This window comes from Acipenser ruthenus, chromosome 16, assembly GCF_902713425.1.
Source record: "Acipenser ruthenus chromosome 16, fAciRut3.2 maternal haplotype, whole genome shotgun sequence".
In the NCBI taxonomy this organism is placed as follows: domain Eukaryota; kingdom Metazoa; phylum Chordata; class Actinopteri; order Acipenseriformes; family Acipenseridae; genus Acipenser; species Acipenser ruthenus.
The window spans coordinates 27,134,267-27,152,073 of NC_081204.1; the positions used below are offsets into that span (position 1 = coordinate 27,134,267).

General features: G+C 38.8%; 1 protein-coding gene across 1 annotated transcript; it reads right to left on the reverse strand.

Moving 5' to 3' along the window:
- Positions 1–13,821: 13,821 nt before the first annotated feature.
- On the reverse strand, positions 13,822–17,790 carry LOC131697806 (cis-aconitate decarboxylase-like). Its single transcript, XM_058989225.1, has 6 exons — positions 17,666–17,790; positions 17,427–17,487; positions 17,036–17,223; positions 16,683–16,775; positions 15,732–15,937; positions 13,822–15,396 (listed from the first exon to the last, which is right to left on the reverse strand). Exons 1-6 carry the CDS (start codon positions 17,681–17,683, stop codon positions 14,472–14,474), a joined length of 1,491 nt encoding a protein of 496 aa, XP_058845208.1. The 5' UTR covers positions 17,684–17,790; the 3' UTR covers positions 13,822–14,471.
- Positions 17,791–17,807: the final 17 nt, after the last annotated feature.

Consider the following 17,807-nt stretch of genomic DNA (forward strand, 5'->3'; position numbering starts at 1 on the left):
TCCGGCGCCTCCTTAAGACTCACCTCTTCAAACAGCACCTGTAGAACTCCTCTGTTGTATCCTGGGACACTATCACCCTTCATTTAAATATGCTTTATTTTGCTCTTATCTGCCCCCTATTTTACTGCATTTAATCCTGTACCTCAGAATATTGTAATCTCCCAAGTGTTTAATCTGTAGTATTTTGTACTTAATCATATCCTGATGTAACTATCACTACTTAATCATATCCTGATGTAACTTTCACTATTATCTGCTGTATTATTGAATTGTGGTTTGTCACACTTGAGAATTATTGTATTTCTTGTTCTTATTGTATGACTTATATTGTAACACTTGAATGTATTTGTATTTGCTTGCGATTGTAAGTCGCCCTGGATAAGGGCGTCTGCTAAGAAATAAATAATAATAATAATAAAGTATAAAACATTATGGAATGTATACAGCAGCCAAGGTCGAAAGTTTTGCATCACCTAGAATTTTAGGATTGAGTCAAAATTAAAATAAAGTGCCTATATTAGCATAATTTAGCTATTTTATTTAACATAATGTAATCAAATGATCTTGCAAAAGTCTACCAGAAGCCATAATAATAGTACAATATTTCACATTAGATTTTGAAATGTCAACTTTTTGTCTCTTTCTCGTTAAGTTTGGAAAACTATGAAGCGGTATGTAATTTAATATGTTAACGTAACATTATTAGCCGGTTTCAACTGACTTTATGAAGCAAAATGTGTTCATTCTACAGGGTGATGCAAAAGTTTTGGCCATACAGTAGCTGTAGTATAGTATAGTAACTGCATGCAGCCTTTCTTTTGAAAAAAAGTCCCTGTTCATGTTCATTTAAAATAAATACATGTAAATCTGTCTAAAATAGATGTGTACTGCCTGGGAATTCAATACCATGTGCTTTCTCATGCATGATTACATTTGAATTGCTGACAGTGTATCAATCTCTGAGATTATAATGGAAACACATTGTGTAGAAATGGAAATGGAAATTGAAAGCACATTTTAATAGGATGTTTTCAAGCAACATAATTGATTTCTAAAATGTTTTCCTTTTCAAAGTTGACTTATATCATGGTAAAAGCATTGCAAAGTGTAGTTTAAGACAGCAAAAAAAGGTATGATACATGGCAAATTAAGGTAAATGTATAGACTAAGTATGACAAACTGCAAAATGAATGTGCATTTTACCATGGTAAACTTTTACAATATTGTTTTCTGTTCATTATGAGCTTCCAAACATTACCCTCAAGCCTACCCTTCACTGACTGCATTATTGTGGGGGAAAGACAGAACAAATCGGTCTCCATTTTTTGCATTTTAAATTATGTATTTAACATTTAATCATAATGTGATGTGATTTCATTATTTTTCTTTTCATTAAGAATCAAAAAAAGTGTAACTAAGGTTGTCTCAACTGCCTCTCGTTTTTAAGTCGTTTATAAGAAGGGTGTCTCTTTATTGTATAAGAGATGTCATCTTGCGTAATTTGGGTGAGAGGACCGCGAAGCTACAGGACTAACTGCGCGAAATGATGTCACTTTCACAGTAAGAGACACCCTTCACACGACGTATTAACGTATTATAAATCACACACATAAGGATTAGACACACACATGTCTATACAGTGAAAATAACTTTTATTTTCGTTAAATATAACATTCAACCCCCCTTCTCCCTGTCTGAAAATGGTTTGGTCCAGGATCGACCATAAATGACCTACTACAGTAGCCGGTCTGTGCTGTGTTTGCAGACTAGTTAAACGTGACGAAACTATTTATTAAAAAACAAACGTACATCCTGTAAAACTTGCACCACTAGCATGTAAGTGTCCTGAAGTGCAGTTAGTAACTGAAGAGTTGAAACAGTGGCTCTGATTTGGTGTAGGAAAGAAGCATCGCTGTCGCAGCAGGTGGGACTTGTTCCTGAAGACTTGCGTGAAGAAATGTAGCCTATTTATTTCCCTTTTTTGCATTTCATCCGTGTTTGTCACGTAATGCTTGAGACTGAGTTTGCTCTTGTGTCTGTAATGCTGATGTTTGAGTGACATATTCACGGCCAGTGACATCACGTAATATGACCCAATTACTTATCCAAATTAAAATAAAGGTCAACGTTAATAACAGGATTTTCCATTTTGCTATGTTTTTATTTAGAGCATTTTATTTCTTTAAATACAGATCATTCTATGCACAGAATGACATTTATACACAAGACAAGAGGTATAGGAATGTTTGGAAATGCTGCTCTGTGATTGGTTGATTTCTCATATGTGATTTATAATAATTGGGATAGCCACTTATTCGGGATATTTTTCCTTCTTCCAAGGCGTCCCGATAAAGCGACGCAGACTGAATTAAAGTAAGGTACATTTAAACCTACTTCCCTTTGGGGTAAAATGTCTCTATGTATGTGTAATAAAATACTGCTCTTAAAATGCAAGTGGTGTCCTGACTGATATGCAATCACAGAGTTTGTAAAATAGCCTGGGGAGCACTGTTACATGATGCTCATCGCATCATCCTTGAAATTCAAATAGACAAGTCTAATGAAAGGCACAATAAAAACTATATTGCAGATTCATCTGGCTGTGGCTGATTTGAAATGTAAACGGTTTTTAAATGCAAAAAACACACCAGGCAGAGAGAATTGACGCACGGCCCTCCTGCTTTTACAGGCAGCTAAAGGTGATGAACTGGAATCACTAGGCCCACTCTGGGTCTGGCTCTTAACTCCTCAGCTCTCCCACGGGGACATTGTGTTTAAAATCAATATTCATGACAACTTCATGCTCCTTCATTACTAAAGTAAGCATGAAGCTCTGCCAAAGCTCAGTAAATCGCTCAGATGCTTTTATACTGCAATGCCATAAACATTCAACTACACACAGGTGTTGTCTGAAGAGGTGTGTCTTGAGGAGGCGCCGGAAGGTGGTCAGGGACTGGGCAGTCCTGGATGCGAGCGGTGATCCGGAGTCAGTGGAGTGAGCAGAGCAGTGGAGTAGCGTGGGAGAAGTGAAGGCAGGAAGCACACCAGGCGAGCAGCGGAGTTCTGGATGAGCTGGAGCTCACAAGTCTAAGCCAATGTTCCACTGTTACACGGTATTAAACTGTAAAGCAGGTGAAGCCAACAGAAACAGCCTCGCACGACTTTGGGGATTAAGGAAATCAATTTTGCTAATATTTAATCTACACTAAATGTAACCTATGCGTTAACTGATTAAAAATTAAGAACCACTCAATGATTGCAAAATTGCAAGGCAACAGAAAAGTTACATTTACAGAACATGAATCATAAATATGTTTTACAATAAAACAAGTATGGAACAACTATAGGATATGTCTCATTTTCAAGAGTCTTAGTGTCTCCCGACTTTTTAAACTCTACTTTTATAGTCTTGGGGCCACCCCCCATCTCCCATCTCAAAAGTGATGTGCTTACCTGAACAGGATAGGCAGAGGTTGGCACATAGCGAATAACGAAACCACAGCGCCTCCGAGTGGACAGGTTGGGCTCACTGCCATGGACTGTCAGACCATCGTGGACCTGGGGTATAAGAGTGAGTATAGCGCCCTCTTGTGCCGACAGGAGAATTTCTTGTGAATTCTACTCCTTTTTATTGAGTATCCAACATTTTTTATGTATAAAAAATACATAAAATTTCTCAAGGATGTCATTTTTTGGTTGTAATAGCACTCTTAGAAGCCCAATTTGAAAGGGAAGGCCGCAATTGCCAAGCATACATGTGGTCATTTATTGTTCCTGAGATGTTAAGCTTTCTTTTGATACCAAATGCACACATATATATATATATATATATATATATATATATATATATATATATATATATATATATATATATATATATGTGTGTGTGTGTGTGTTATTGTGTACATAGAGGTTACTTACAGACATTTGTCCGGCCTGTAGAGGGCACTCCACAGCCTCACTCGTGTTGAGGAGGTGATCTAGGATCTCCTGATTGGCTGTCAGCATGTTCCTCAGGCGGGGTGAGGTGATCTGGGGGAGGAGACCTTGATGGTGACTTCTTAAAAGATATTATGGAATTAAGTTTCATTTAAAGACATTGAAATTGCTTAAAACTGAACATCAGTATTTATACCATTAAAGTTGACCGTTAGACTGCAGTTTAAGATTGATTCATAAAATCTAAAAACATACCATTAAATCCTTGGCGGTCCAGTGGTTAAAGAAAAGGAGGTTCCTACTTCAAATTCTCAGCTACTCACTCACTTTGTGTGACCCTGAGCAAGTCATATAACCTCCTTGTGCTCCATCCCACAAATAAGACATCAAACTGAGGTCCTATTGTAAGTGAATCTGCGGCAGCAGTTGTTGATGCATAGCTCACCCCTTAATCACTGTAAGTCGCTTTGCATAAAAAGCATCTGTGAATTAATAATGATAATTTTGAAGAGGAATAGTTTATTACAATATTATATCAAAACAACATCCAGATTTGAAATTATTTTGAAAAAAAATGCTGCTATAATAAATATATATATGCCTCTAAAAAAAAAAATTGTTTACAACTAGTTATAACAAATCCAGTACACCTTACCGTACATATAAAATCAATGCAGACGTATTATGTTGTTTTGGGTGTACTTTATTCCTTATGTGATTTTAAATATGCATTTCATGTGGGTCATGCTTCAATTTGGTTTATTAACTGCTGACAACTGGTTTACTAAACTTATTTTCATTTTTACCAGTGGTTAGGTAATATACAGTAACCTATTTATAAATAATAAAAAAGGTCAGCTAAACCTGTTCAGCTGATCCCTATTTCAGTGTTATCAACTTCACGTGTGTCATGTTATTGAACGATGTGCAAAGGCACTTTTAAACATGTTACTGTAGTAATGTTTAGCAAGTTAGAGCTGTTTTTATTTTATTATACCTTAGTTTATATATAGGTTAACACAAAATAATGTTTGTTGCCATGTTAGTAGGCTGTTGTTAACAGTTACTAAACTGAAATGTCCCTTAAAATCATGGCCCACAGCATTGCTAATGCCTATTACTATTGCTTATAAAATGCATTTAGTGCTGCAGATGCATTATTGAGTGTTTATGACTAAAGTGTAACCGCATGAACCACTTGGGGATATCTTAACACACCCCAGAGAAAAAGAACTGGAATAAAGATGACTGGTTACTAGGGGTGTAGTGAGGATTCATATTTGTAAAAACGGCACACAGACAGGATACGATGCTGGACCAGGAGAAAGATAAACCCAGTCAGGCATGACATATTCAGTTTGATCTCAGATGCATTCAATTGCATTTGCAATATCCACGTGGGACTGTGCCCATTGGAGCTGTAAGTGTAACTACACAGCAGTGTTTCTTTAAAAACATCACGTCAACATGTTCCTTTCTACGCTTCCTTGGTGCTCATGCGGCGTGCAGTATTATCAACCACTGGAAAAGGTCAAATGTTGCCACGGCGAATTAGTGAAAAATATTCATGTTATATATATATATATATATATATATATATATATATATATATATATATATATATATATATATATATATATTGAAACATCTTCTGACGGGAAAATATGGTATGCTGTGATGAATAAAATCTCATTTTTAAAGCGGTAGTGATGACAATATCAGAGATTTCACTGTGAAGCATTACTATGTGTTGCTACCTGTTAGCAATGTGTGCAAAGCTTAAATCCCAACTGCAATACTGGTATGGGTTCTATACACTGAAAAGACTGAAAAGACTATGACCATATGGAACATTTTTTAAACTTCCATACTAATGTACTCAGGTACTTTTTACCTGTCATCATTACAATAGCCATATAATAAGTTTTGGTTAAAATTCGTCCTCATATTTTGCTATAAGATTATCAAATAACTGTGTTGACCTCCTTCTAACTTGCACAGTGCATAAAAAAGTCTACATCTGTACATGTAGATTACTGTACATGTTGATTGCTCCTAGCATTAATAAATTGTAGGGCTAGCATCAAATGCACATATTCATTATATTAAAGGAACCTGCCTTCTAAGCAGGTGTAAGTACTATTTATTTATATTTTAATTTGTTAACCAGGTATGGTGAAAGGGAACAAGGGGTTTTTTAAGGACCCTGGCAGCAGCTATAGAGAGATAAATACATATGAGCACCATTTAAATGTGAAAAGCAGCTAAGATACATCTAAATAAATCGCAATATACAATAAATGCAAGAAGAAAAGGTGTGAGTCGCAGTACCTGGGATGACCTGCAGGACTCCATTCTCTCAGTCTACGTCGTCCAGGGCCAGCCACACAGAAGCCACTGAACCCCCCTCAAAACCCCAGTACCTGCCATTCAAAATCACACTCAGGGTCAGTGATGATTTAAGCATCATCTCCACAACTACAAGACCCCCCAGCATCATTGCATTAACAAGCACCCTCTTATTTTCTTGTTTTAAGGTTAAAAAATATTAGATTAAGTCTAATGCCAGACAAACTTCCAGTTGAACTGTGACAAAAAAAAAAGACAGGAGCACTTTTCAGTAACCAAGTTTGATTCAATAAACAATACAGCACCTTCATTATGTCAGTGTTTAATGTAGACATTTAATCAAAGGTGCAATAAACAGGATTGCTATAAAAAAAAAAACCTTAAAGCTTTGTGGCCATAACTTTTAAAGGGAATGTGGAAAGAAGTTTGTAAAGGGAAGTGGTTACATTTGCCTCTACACGTAATGCACAATATCGCCCTCTGGTGGACATGAAACAACCTTGTGGCCAATTATTACTATAATTAATAAACTTCATTCCATACATGTGAATATGTGTATAACATGAGGCATGTTCACCATAATAATTGTATTGATATTTTTCTACACTACTAACCTGATATCCTGGTGCCAGGCAACAAAGGGAAGCCCGTGATTATGCTGACCTCCACAGGGGGCGCTGTGATATTGCAGTTCCCCACAGGGAGTGCTGCTGTTCTGTTGTTTTCCACAGGCAGCTTCGGGTATTTGCAGATGAAGCGTGAATCAAGGAGGATGACGTTGGGTCCCAGGATCCCCTTGATTGGCTCCAGCACCTTGGGATGGGTGGCCAGAGACATCACCCAGCGGTACTTCAAGTGCACGGTATGGAGACTGTACTGGGCATACTCCAACCCTACAGTGGAGAGAGTAATAGAGGTGAGGACAGGCACTCAGCAGTGCATTCATACAAGCCATGGCAAATGAAGAGATTTTACATTTATTCAAATTGTACAACCAAACAACATCCTAGGCATATACTCACCAAACTCCCTCTCCAGTCTACTGAAGCCCTCTGTAGCTCTCTCCAGCTCTTTGGGGTCTAGCACTGGCACCCCTGTTAGGAAGCCACGGTTGCAGTAGGTGGCACACAGTTCAGTCAGGGAGGGGGTCATTGTTGAGTTGAATTGGAGGTACTTACAGCTCCAAGCTCCCGCCCTTGTTTCCCTCAAAGCTCGCTCTCTTTGTTTCTAGTTTACTCTGTACTGTCTCAACTGACTCTCAGCACTTCCAGCTCACTCACTGAGCTCACTCTGTACATGCCCAACAACTTAGGAATTACTCTTCCCTTGCTCAAACTTCACATTCACGCACACAGCTTATGCTATGCAATGTGAGTTCTCTCTACTCTCTTCAGAACACAGATTCTCCTGTTTTCAGAACAATACTCACACCCGCTTGACCTGATCTCACTTTTTCCCAACAGCACACGTGCCACACTTTGTACACTCCCACTTTGCAGGATTTCTGCTCACTCTTTTAGCACTTAATGTTCACTTGCCTAAATCTCTATTCCTTATCTAAACTGGCTTTTTTTTAAAAAAAACTCTCTCATTCTGCGCACTCTTAGTTTACACAATACAATTTTAGCTCACACTCCAAGCCCTCTGTTCCCTCACTCGCCATGCTCACTGTTTTTTTTTTTTTTGTTAAATCTCAGGTCACCCAACTCAATTTATTTTCTAGATCCCCTTGTGCACTATAGCTCTAGTGCAGTATATTACAATCACACTGAGCTCACCCTTTCACTCGTAGTGCACTCTGTAAACTGGCCCACTCTCTACCCTCACAGCTGTCTCCTCAAAGTCAGAGTCCCAGCAGATCCAGGGGCTGCTTTTTAAACCCCGCTGGATCATTTTTTGAGTGTTTACGAGTTTTTTATTTGATAATAAAAAGACAACACCTGAATTTGCTTTAACAGATGAATATCTGCATTACATTAAACATATGAGTAATTCATTTATAACTTCTGGGTACAGGTGCTTTTTTCCAGCTAGTCAACTTCCTTGTGTCAAGAAAGTGGAGGAAGCCAATTACATTGTTATAGATTATTGCGGTCAATGCTTTTTCTTTTGATGCACATGTTGCTACTGTTACAATTACATGTTTTTATATAATTTGGCCAGAATTTACATGTGTACCGATTAAAGCAACTTTATATCTGATGTGTAGGACATTCACATTAGCAGTTTTGTTGCAGATTTAACATTTCCCTTGCATCCAGAACCTCTTGATTCTGTAACATCATACTAGCACTACGATGTATGATCGATCAGTCAAAAGAAGAAAAAAAAAATAAGCCTCATGGTTTAGGAACTTACAAATCTTAGAGGGTTGCTCACCAAGAAACTAAAGTATTACTGCTTTAAAAAAAACTAGTATGTTGGCGTTTGTAATTTTGATTTATGGTTATCCGTTGCATAACGCCTGTCTGATTACTTTAATCTACCTACCATTTAAATTTAAAAATAGAAAACAAAAGAAAAGCACAAACATGCTTATGAGATAATAAGTGTGCCACTAGCTATGCTGTCTATATGACATCATCTTCACCTATTCACACCTAATTAAATTTGCTTTAAGTTTTTTTTTAGTGATGCTATTATGATTTACATATTTTGTATGACAAAGGGGAAACTTTATGCAGTTACAGAAAACCCAGTTTTTCTTGCTTTACTGGTAATATAGGTTACATTGTGTGCTTATGTAATGATGGTATCTGGGTCTCTGGCAACACATATGCTGGCCTGTTAGATTTAAAATAGAAGTTTTGTGGTCTTTCTTTAAAACTCTTCAAAAAGGGCATTAAAGTCAAATAAAGATCCCTCTAGTCCATAGGTTAAACCTCAGTTCAGAAATTCAGGTTTTTTTCTGAGCTTTTTGAGAAACGTTAGTTAGTAAACCTGATAAATACATAATGATCAAAGCAGAAAAAGCAATCACGAATGAGACAAAACAAACCCAGGAGTCTATTTCAATGATCTAAAGAGTGGCATATGTAAATACCCCTGCTCTTTATCTCAGTGTTAACCCAGCTGGGATTTACTTACAGTATTAACATTACAAATACAGTGTGACAAAGTCGTGAAAAATCTAGATTTACATTTTTAAAATAGACCCCATAATACAATATAAAAGAGAGTGTTAATCATGTATTCTCCTTGTTGCTTAGGTTCACTTTGCAAATTAAATAATTTCAGTCATTACATCCTGGTGGCTTTTTAAAAGAGAAGTTTAAACAAGCCCTCCCCAGACTAAGTGTACAAATTATCTAAGAGGGGCGTCTAGTTTGTGAAGTGCATAAAGTTTAAAGGAAACAAAAACTAAAATAAGTAAATAAATAACACATTGATGAAGCAAAATGAAAGAAAAGGAAGAATGACAAATAAACACCAGTGTAATGAAGAGGTGAAAATGAGAGAAAGGGGGGTAAGGGAAATGTCTCTGGGGATATTTTTGTTTGTTTGTTTTCCAAATGGTTAACAAACTCTTTACTTAAGAAAAAATGAGCACCACTGTTGGTCCAGTTCAGGAAATGGCAAGGGTCTAGAAAGGGGATTTTTAAATGAGGCACAGATTGTAGCAGGGCAGCACGTATGTCATACTAGAAGGGTGTTTGAGGAAATACTGTAAAAGAAGAGTAATGGAGAGTCCTGCATACCTTCACTGGGTGGGTGTCCTTCCCCTGAATGCATCTCATCATTTACATATACAGTGCCTTGCAAAAGTATTCAGACCCATGACCAATTCTCTCATATTACTGAATTACAAATGGTACATTGAAATTTTGTTCTGTTTGATATTTTATTTTAAAACACTGAAACTCAAAATCAATTATTGTAAGGTGACATTGGTTTTATGTTGGGAAATATTTTTAAGAAAAATAGAAAACTGAAATATCTTGCTTGCATAAGTATTCAACTCCCACACATTAATATTTGGTAGAGCCACCTTTCGCTGCAATAACAGCTGTAAGTCTTTTGGGGTAAGTATGTACCAGCTTTGCACACAGTGTCGGAGTGATTTTGGCTCATTCTTTTTGGCAGATTTGCTATAGGTTGTTCAGGTTGGTTGGACGACGCTTGTGGACCGCAATTTTCAAATAGTGCCACAGATTCTCAATGGGATTGAGATCAGGACTTTGACTGGGCCACTGTAGGACATTCACCTTTTTGTTCTTTTTTTCCACATGGTCAACAGACTCTTTACTTAAGAAAAAATGTGCATGATGAGGAAAGTCAGCGTGCAACAATCTCTGTCAGTTCAGGAAATGGCAAGGCTATAGAATGGGGATTTTTTTTTTTTTAAATCAGGCACAGATTGTAGCAGGGCAGCACGCATGACATACTAGAAGGGTGTGTGAGGAAATAGTGTAATGGAGAGTCCTGCATACCTTCACTGGGTGGGTGTCCTTCCCCTGAATGCATCTCATCATTTACTCATAAGCTTCCCGAGGCAATGTAACACAATCCCATTTTACTGACAACCTTTTACTATTTACAAGTGTTTTATTTGATAATAAAAAGACAACACCTGAATTTGCTTTAACAGATGAATATCTGCATTACAAATTACACCGTGTAACAATTTTTTTTTTTTTTTTTGTTCCTGGTTAGTAAGTGTTATTTCCTAATTGCTTATGCCTCAAAAGTATAGAAAATGGCTATTATTCCCCACAAACTTTGCTTTTGTGACCAGGGCAGTGATATTTTGAAATGTACCTATTTTCCAGAACATTCCAGATAGATTCAATGCTGAGTAAACTTGGAGTAACTTCTAGAACTTTCTAGGACTTTCCAGTAATATAAATAGTAGTACACATACAGGGGCCTTAAGCCCACCAGTTCAGTTTAGTTCCAGCTGCCTAAGTGGATACATATCTGCATTTTTCTGAGATGGCATCAAGAGGCTGCAAGCATCCGGCAGACGCATTTTGAGACTTCAAAATGGTGGCATTCCTGATGGGTCTCCAAGGCGGTTTTACCAAGTTTCCATGCTATCTTTGCCTTTGGGACAGCAGGGACACCAAGGCGCACTACCACAGGCGGGACTGGCCACAGCGGACCCTTGTTCTCTGTGGGGAGGAACAACGTCAAGTGGGAGCCACTGGTGGACCCCCGGAAGGTGCTGTGCCACCACTGCACATCAAATTTGGCCTTATGAAACAATTTGTCAGAGCTCTAGATAAGGAGTCGGCAGCCTTCAAGTACCTTCAAGACTTCTTCCCTAAGCTGTCTGAGGCAAAGGTCAAAGCCGGTGTCTTCGTCGGACCACAGATAAAGAAGATCCTGGAGTGCAATGAATTCCCCAAGAAGCTCACTAGTAAGGAGAAAGCGGCTTGGAACAGCTTTGTCGCAGTGGTTCGGGGATTCCCGGGGCAATCACAAGGCCGAAAACTATGTGGAGCTGGTTGAGACTCTGGTGAAGAACTACGGCACAATGGGCTGTAGGATGTCCCTCAAAGTCCATATCCTTGATGCTCATCTTGAGAAATTCAAGGAGAACATGGGAGCGTACTCGGAGGAGCAAGGCGAGCGCTTCCACCAGGATATACTGGACTTTGAACGCCGCTACCAAGGACAGTATAACGAGAACATGATGGGAGACTACATTTGGGGGCTGATTCGTGAAAGTGATTTACAGTATAATCGTAAATCTCGACTTCTACTCACTTCTAAATCTTTTGTAGTCATTTTTGTATTACTTTAATATAAATACATGTTAATTTGGATTCATATGTTGTTTTTTTCTGACTTTATGTGAACGAAAAGATACAAATTCGCCTGTTTTCTCATTGGAAATAGGTAAATTTCAAAATATCACTCCTGGTCACAAAAGCAAAGTTTGTGGGGAATAATAGCCATTTTCTATACTTTTGAGGCATAAGCAATTAGGAAATAACACTTACTACCCAGGAACAAAAATTGTGTTACATAGTGTTATCTAAGAGGGGCGTCTAGTTTGTGAAGTGCATAAAATTTAAAGGAAACAAAAACTAAAATAAGTAAATAAATAACACATTGATGAAGCAAAATGAAAGAAAAGGAAGAATGACAAATAAACACCAGTGTAATGAAGAGGTGAAAATGAGAGAAAGGGGGGTAAGGGAAATGTCTCTGGGGATATTTTTGTTTGTTTGTTTTCCAAATGGTTAACAAACTCTTTACTTAAGAAAAAATGAGCACCACTGTTGGTCCAGTTCAGGAAATGGCAAGGGTCTAGAAAGGGGATTTTTAAATGAGGCACAGATTGTAGCAGGGCAGCACGTATGTCATACTAGAAGGGTGTTTGAGGAAATACTGTAAAGGAAGAGTAATGGAGAGTCCTGCATACCTTCACTGGGTGGGTGTCCTTCCCCTGAATGCATCTCATCATTTACATATACAGTGCCTTGCAAAAGTATTCAGACCCATGACCAATTCTCTCATATTACTGAATTACAAATGGTACATTGAAATTTTGTTCTGTTTGATATTTTATTTTAAAACACTGAAACTCAAAATCAATTATTGTAAGGTGACATTGGTTTTATGTTGGGAAATATTTTTAAGAAAAATAAAAAACTGAAATATCTTGCTTGCATAAGTATTCAACCCCAACACATTAATATTTGGTAGAGCCACCTTTCGCTGCAATAACAGCTTTAAGTCTTTTGGGGTAAGTATGTACCAGCTTTGCACACAGTGTCGGAGTGATTTTGGCTCATTCTTCTTGGCAGAAGAAAGCCAACAAAAAACACTGCTCACAGAGCCAAATAAACACAAATACCTCCACCAAAGAAGTAACAATTGTCTCTTTTCTTTTGATACTTTCTCCTTCGCTTACTTGCTTGCTTAGTAGCTCGCTCACGCTCCTCCTTCCTGCGCACCCACCCAGGTCAGCAAATGCTGCGGGTTTTTATAGATGTGGTCATCTCCGGATTAGCAAACACTTAATCAATCTGGAGATGACGAGTTTGCACGAGTTTATGGGGGTGGGTTTTTAACATTAACAAACATTCACCCGTTCTAAATCAACACAAACAATACATTTAAATCATACAATAATAACATCATTTGTTGCTGAATGCATGTCAATGCATACCCTGCATTCGTCTGTTTCACCCGCTAGACACAAATTACAGCACCAGCTCAATTGGAGCTCCAACTCTTAGCTAATCAACCTCTATCCCTCAGGGATAAACCACACCCGGAATTGGGGAGATTTCTGGGGAGATAACTATTTTGTTAGGTGAGGAAAGACTTATTTGGGGAAGTTTGACAGGTTATTTACATTCCCAGATGATTCTAGGTTAGGTAGAAGCTGGCTGCAAACACTAATATTAAAAATGATCCCATAAGTTTACAGAAAAGTTCATTTGAAGTTTAAAATGTTATTATTTTTGGTTAGGACATTTCTCATTGTAGTCTCACACTGCAGTTTGTCTATTGATGTAATTTGAAGGAGAGGAAAGTAAATATACCCTTGCATGAGCAATTGATTTCAAAAGAGAACACTTCATTTTACCAATTTATTATCTGCAGTATATACAATACATTTATATCACTTAACAATGAAATTACTGTATTATTGTACACCTTAAACACTGTAAACTAATAATCTTTTTCAATTAAATAAAATATAAACACCAAAACAATTACAATTGTTTCATTTGTATTATATTTGCACACTTGGGGCATTACACTGATTTCACATTTGATGATTGAATTGATTGAATTGACAGATGATATCTTCCAAACTAGTGACCTGTTACACAAATCAACAGTATTGCAATCCCGATACAAAAGTCTGAAATTACACACAATAAATCTTTGTAAAAGATCAAATAAAATAACAAGAATTCAATAAATAGGGCAATAGTGAGATTCACAGTGCTATCAGAATTGAGAGTATATACATTGCATAATCCATGTGAACTGTGCTTTACTTACAATTGAGTATGACTGGCAAATAATCACTAAAATTCTGCACTATATAACAACAACAACAACAACAACAACAACAACAACAACAACAACAACAACAACAACAACAATAATAATAATAATACAGTAAAACAAAACACAAATGGCATGAAGATCGTTTCCCCAATCATTTCATATTGTTTTCTTCAAGTGTACGTCATCAAAGGATGTCATGAAGCCCTTCACTCCAGGTGCATGGTGAGGTGGGAGCAGTCCTGCATGTCTTCTATGTTCTCCACAGCATCAATGATGGCCTCCACTCTCTCTCCTGGCAGGACTGCCCCAGCGTTGGCCCGGAACTTTTTCAGCAGACTGTCACGACTCAGTGGCTTCCTCCAGTGTCCATAAAAGGTGTCGCAACGACCCTTCAACACATCGCCAGTTGTGAGGGTCACCAGCACCTCTGCGTACATCTTATTGAAATTGGCAGGGTTGTCCTGGGGGTGCTCGACCTGTACTCTGCTCAGGAGGCTGAGCAGCTCAGGACGGTCCAGGAAGGCTGGGCTGAAGGATTGTACACTGACCTCGCCGTCCAGCAGAGCAGTGCAGGCGTTGAACTGGAAGGAGTGTCGGGCCTGGTGCTCGGATTCAGGGAAGGGCCGGTTGATATATTTGGAGAGGGGGATTCTCAGTAGGATGTTCTGGATCATAGAGGGCTGGAACCCCCCTACGGTGTTGACCAAAAGCTCCCGTGCTGCGCACGCTGCGTCTGCCACCCAGTGCATCCCCAGGTGTGCAGGGAAGCGCTTGAAGGCTATGTCCTGGTCCTCCAGCAGGAAGCGGGGATCCTGTTCCACCGGGGAGGGCAGAGCCTGAGGCAGGTAGTCGTTGTAGAAGGCACTAAAGCCAGCGCAGCCTGGGGTCGAGTCCAGGATCAGTGTGCTGGCCTCCAGGCCCCGGGATGCCAGCAGTGCCGCCTCCAGACCAAGTCGGGCTGCGTTCCCAATATGAAGAGGCTTGGATTGAGTGGCAGCATTGGCCATGGGAGCCCCTGCCAGCGAGGCAGCAATCGCCAAGGCGTTTGAGCACTGCGAGCGATCCAGGGAGAGCAGACGGGAGCAGGCAGCAGCACTACCCAGAGGGCCCACTACAGTCGGGGGATGGAACCTGAAGGGAGAAACACTGGCATGACCATCCTGGTAACTGAGAGAGTATTTTACATTATATATGCTTTTAATGGTTTTAAAATTCTGATTTAAAAACAACCTCGGGTAGACAAATGTTTCTTATCATGCCTTCTAAAAAAGGCATGCTAGGAAAGTGTAATAATTTCCAATAAAAACAACATAATCACTGTGAGGCTAAAAAACCACTGAAAAACAGATTAAGATTTGCTTTCAAATTCAAACACGGTCTCATTCATGCTGGAAGAATATTGGCACACTTCCTTCTTGGCAGCACTACAGTATTGTGCCAAGTTTGTTCGGCAGCAGTCTCCTCACCTGTTGGGGATGTTTTGGGCTTCGTTGGAGAACCTCATGAGCCGACCCTGAATCTCAATGCCCACGTTGAAGGCTAGCAGGAGGTCCATCCCACTGGGCTTGGCGTTGCCAGGTAACATCTGAGCAATAGCGAGCAGGGCAGGAAGGACTGCCCCTGAGGGGTGGGTGGCTGGGTGCCAGGTATCATCGAAATCCATTGAATGGACCTGCAAAGAAGAACGTGCGGGCACAGTAAGCACCTGGTACAGTGTGATCTCCACTGACATTCCTGATTGTGAGGAAGCCTGGCAGTGCCCCATCTTTCTACAAAAGAAACCTCAAGGACATGAATACAAACCTGAGCTTTCACTTTTCAAAAAAAAAAAAAAAAAACAACAGGATAAATGGAATGTGTCCTGAATACAGTCACTCCCTGATGGGCAAATATCCAGTATAATGAACAAATTAAATTATTTAAGTATTATATTTAAACAATTAAGGCATTACATTGGTTTTTAATTTTCTGCATTATGAAAATGTTTAGCCTCAGATCTCAGAAGTTTTTCTCCTTTGACTTTCTCATAGAACTACTCCTTAATCATCTGTTAAGTAACCTGTAAAGTGCTCTTGTTTGCTTTTCTCAAACAATTACTTAAAACTTGAGATAAAACAAACGTTTAAACTATTTTATGTTGAAATAATAACACATCATCTCTTACAAGATCTACTGATTTGTGTATGTACTGTATATACTAACATTTTGGAATGCTGTATTTCAAGAGGTGTTTTCACGGAAATTAGTTGCAGGCAGTGTAATGAGGAAATGACCAGCCACAGACATGAGCTGCAGAGCTCGTCAGCTGCTAGAATGTGCTCATTTCATGGACTACATTTTTACAATTTGAAAGGGCTGAGCACTGTGTAAACAAACCTGACATTAAAATATGCCAGCCAACAAATACACTGACTTACCGCAACTCCATTGACAAAGGCTGCCAGACTTGGAGAGAGTCTTGTGTGTCTTCGACCAAAGACTGAACTGATGTAATCTGGAGCATACATTTGCTGCAAAGAGAGTTAATCACAGATCATTATAGGGTCTCAATGTTCTTTTAGATGGAAACAAGCAAGTTAAATTCTTGATTATCATCACCCTGGTTTGACAATGCAAACCTCAACTGGAACGGTGACTGTTCAAAGAAACTTTTCAAAAATGGGGTAAGTACTGAAGGAATGGTTGATATTAAAATTGTACAGCCAGGGCCCACTTCTTTGGCCATCATTTTAGGACCATAGCCCAGTGTAAGACTCAGCTGAAGGATTACCTGGCAGTGCTGCAGAGCCAGCTCAAAGACATGGGAGCTGCTTCCCAGCAGCCCCACCCCGATGCTGTCCAGGATCATCCTCTTACTGCGGTGCAGCACAGTGTCTGACAGCTGGCCTGGGTGCACCAAGTGGATGAACCCTCCAAAACTGCTGGTGATTGTCTCCTCTGGGGCAGGTCTTTCTTGCACTGCAGGACAACAAACAGCAGATCAGTCTCTGCCTGTGCTTCACTTTAGTATTCAGAGCATCAACTCTACAATAATGCACTAAAATAACAACACTTAAAGACAACTGGGTCCATTGAATTGGTGATGGTATGAAATCCTGAAAATTAACGTTATTTACACAGTTTTTTTTTTTTTATTAAATAGCTTTTTAAAAAATGTTTACCTTCAACTGCAGATTTATGTAGAAGTCGCAGGCAGGAAAAGTGCCTTGAGGTTCTCTGAAACTAATTTAAAAAGGGAAAAAAATGAAATAAAATCAATATGATATATGACAGAAAATACTACTACGACTACTATGACTACTAATACTACTACTACTACTACTACTAATAATAATAATAATAATAATAAAATAAAAAATAAAAATGCATACATTTCTAAGAGTTTCAGCGCAATAATTACCTTGAGTGCTGAGAGCATGATGGTGTTCAGTAGATTGCTGTGTACAACAAAGTTCTGTCACTGAGCTGATATTTTGCTGTGGTTCCATCCTCTCTTTATATTCTTTCATACCTGGATGCTGATCGTCCTCCAGGTTCCAAAA

Coding starts and splice junctions, on each gene's coding strand:
- LOC131697806 (XM_058989225.1), bottom strand. Junction 17,224..17,426: donor ACATAAATCTGCAGTTGAAG/GTAAACATTTTT, acceptor GTTGTCCTGCAG/TGCAAGAAAGACCTGCCCCA. Junction 15,397..15,731: donor GCCCAAAACATCCCCAACAG/GTGAGGAGACTG, acceptor TTCTCCCTTCAG/GTTCCATCCCCCGACTGTAG.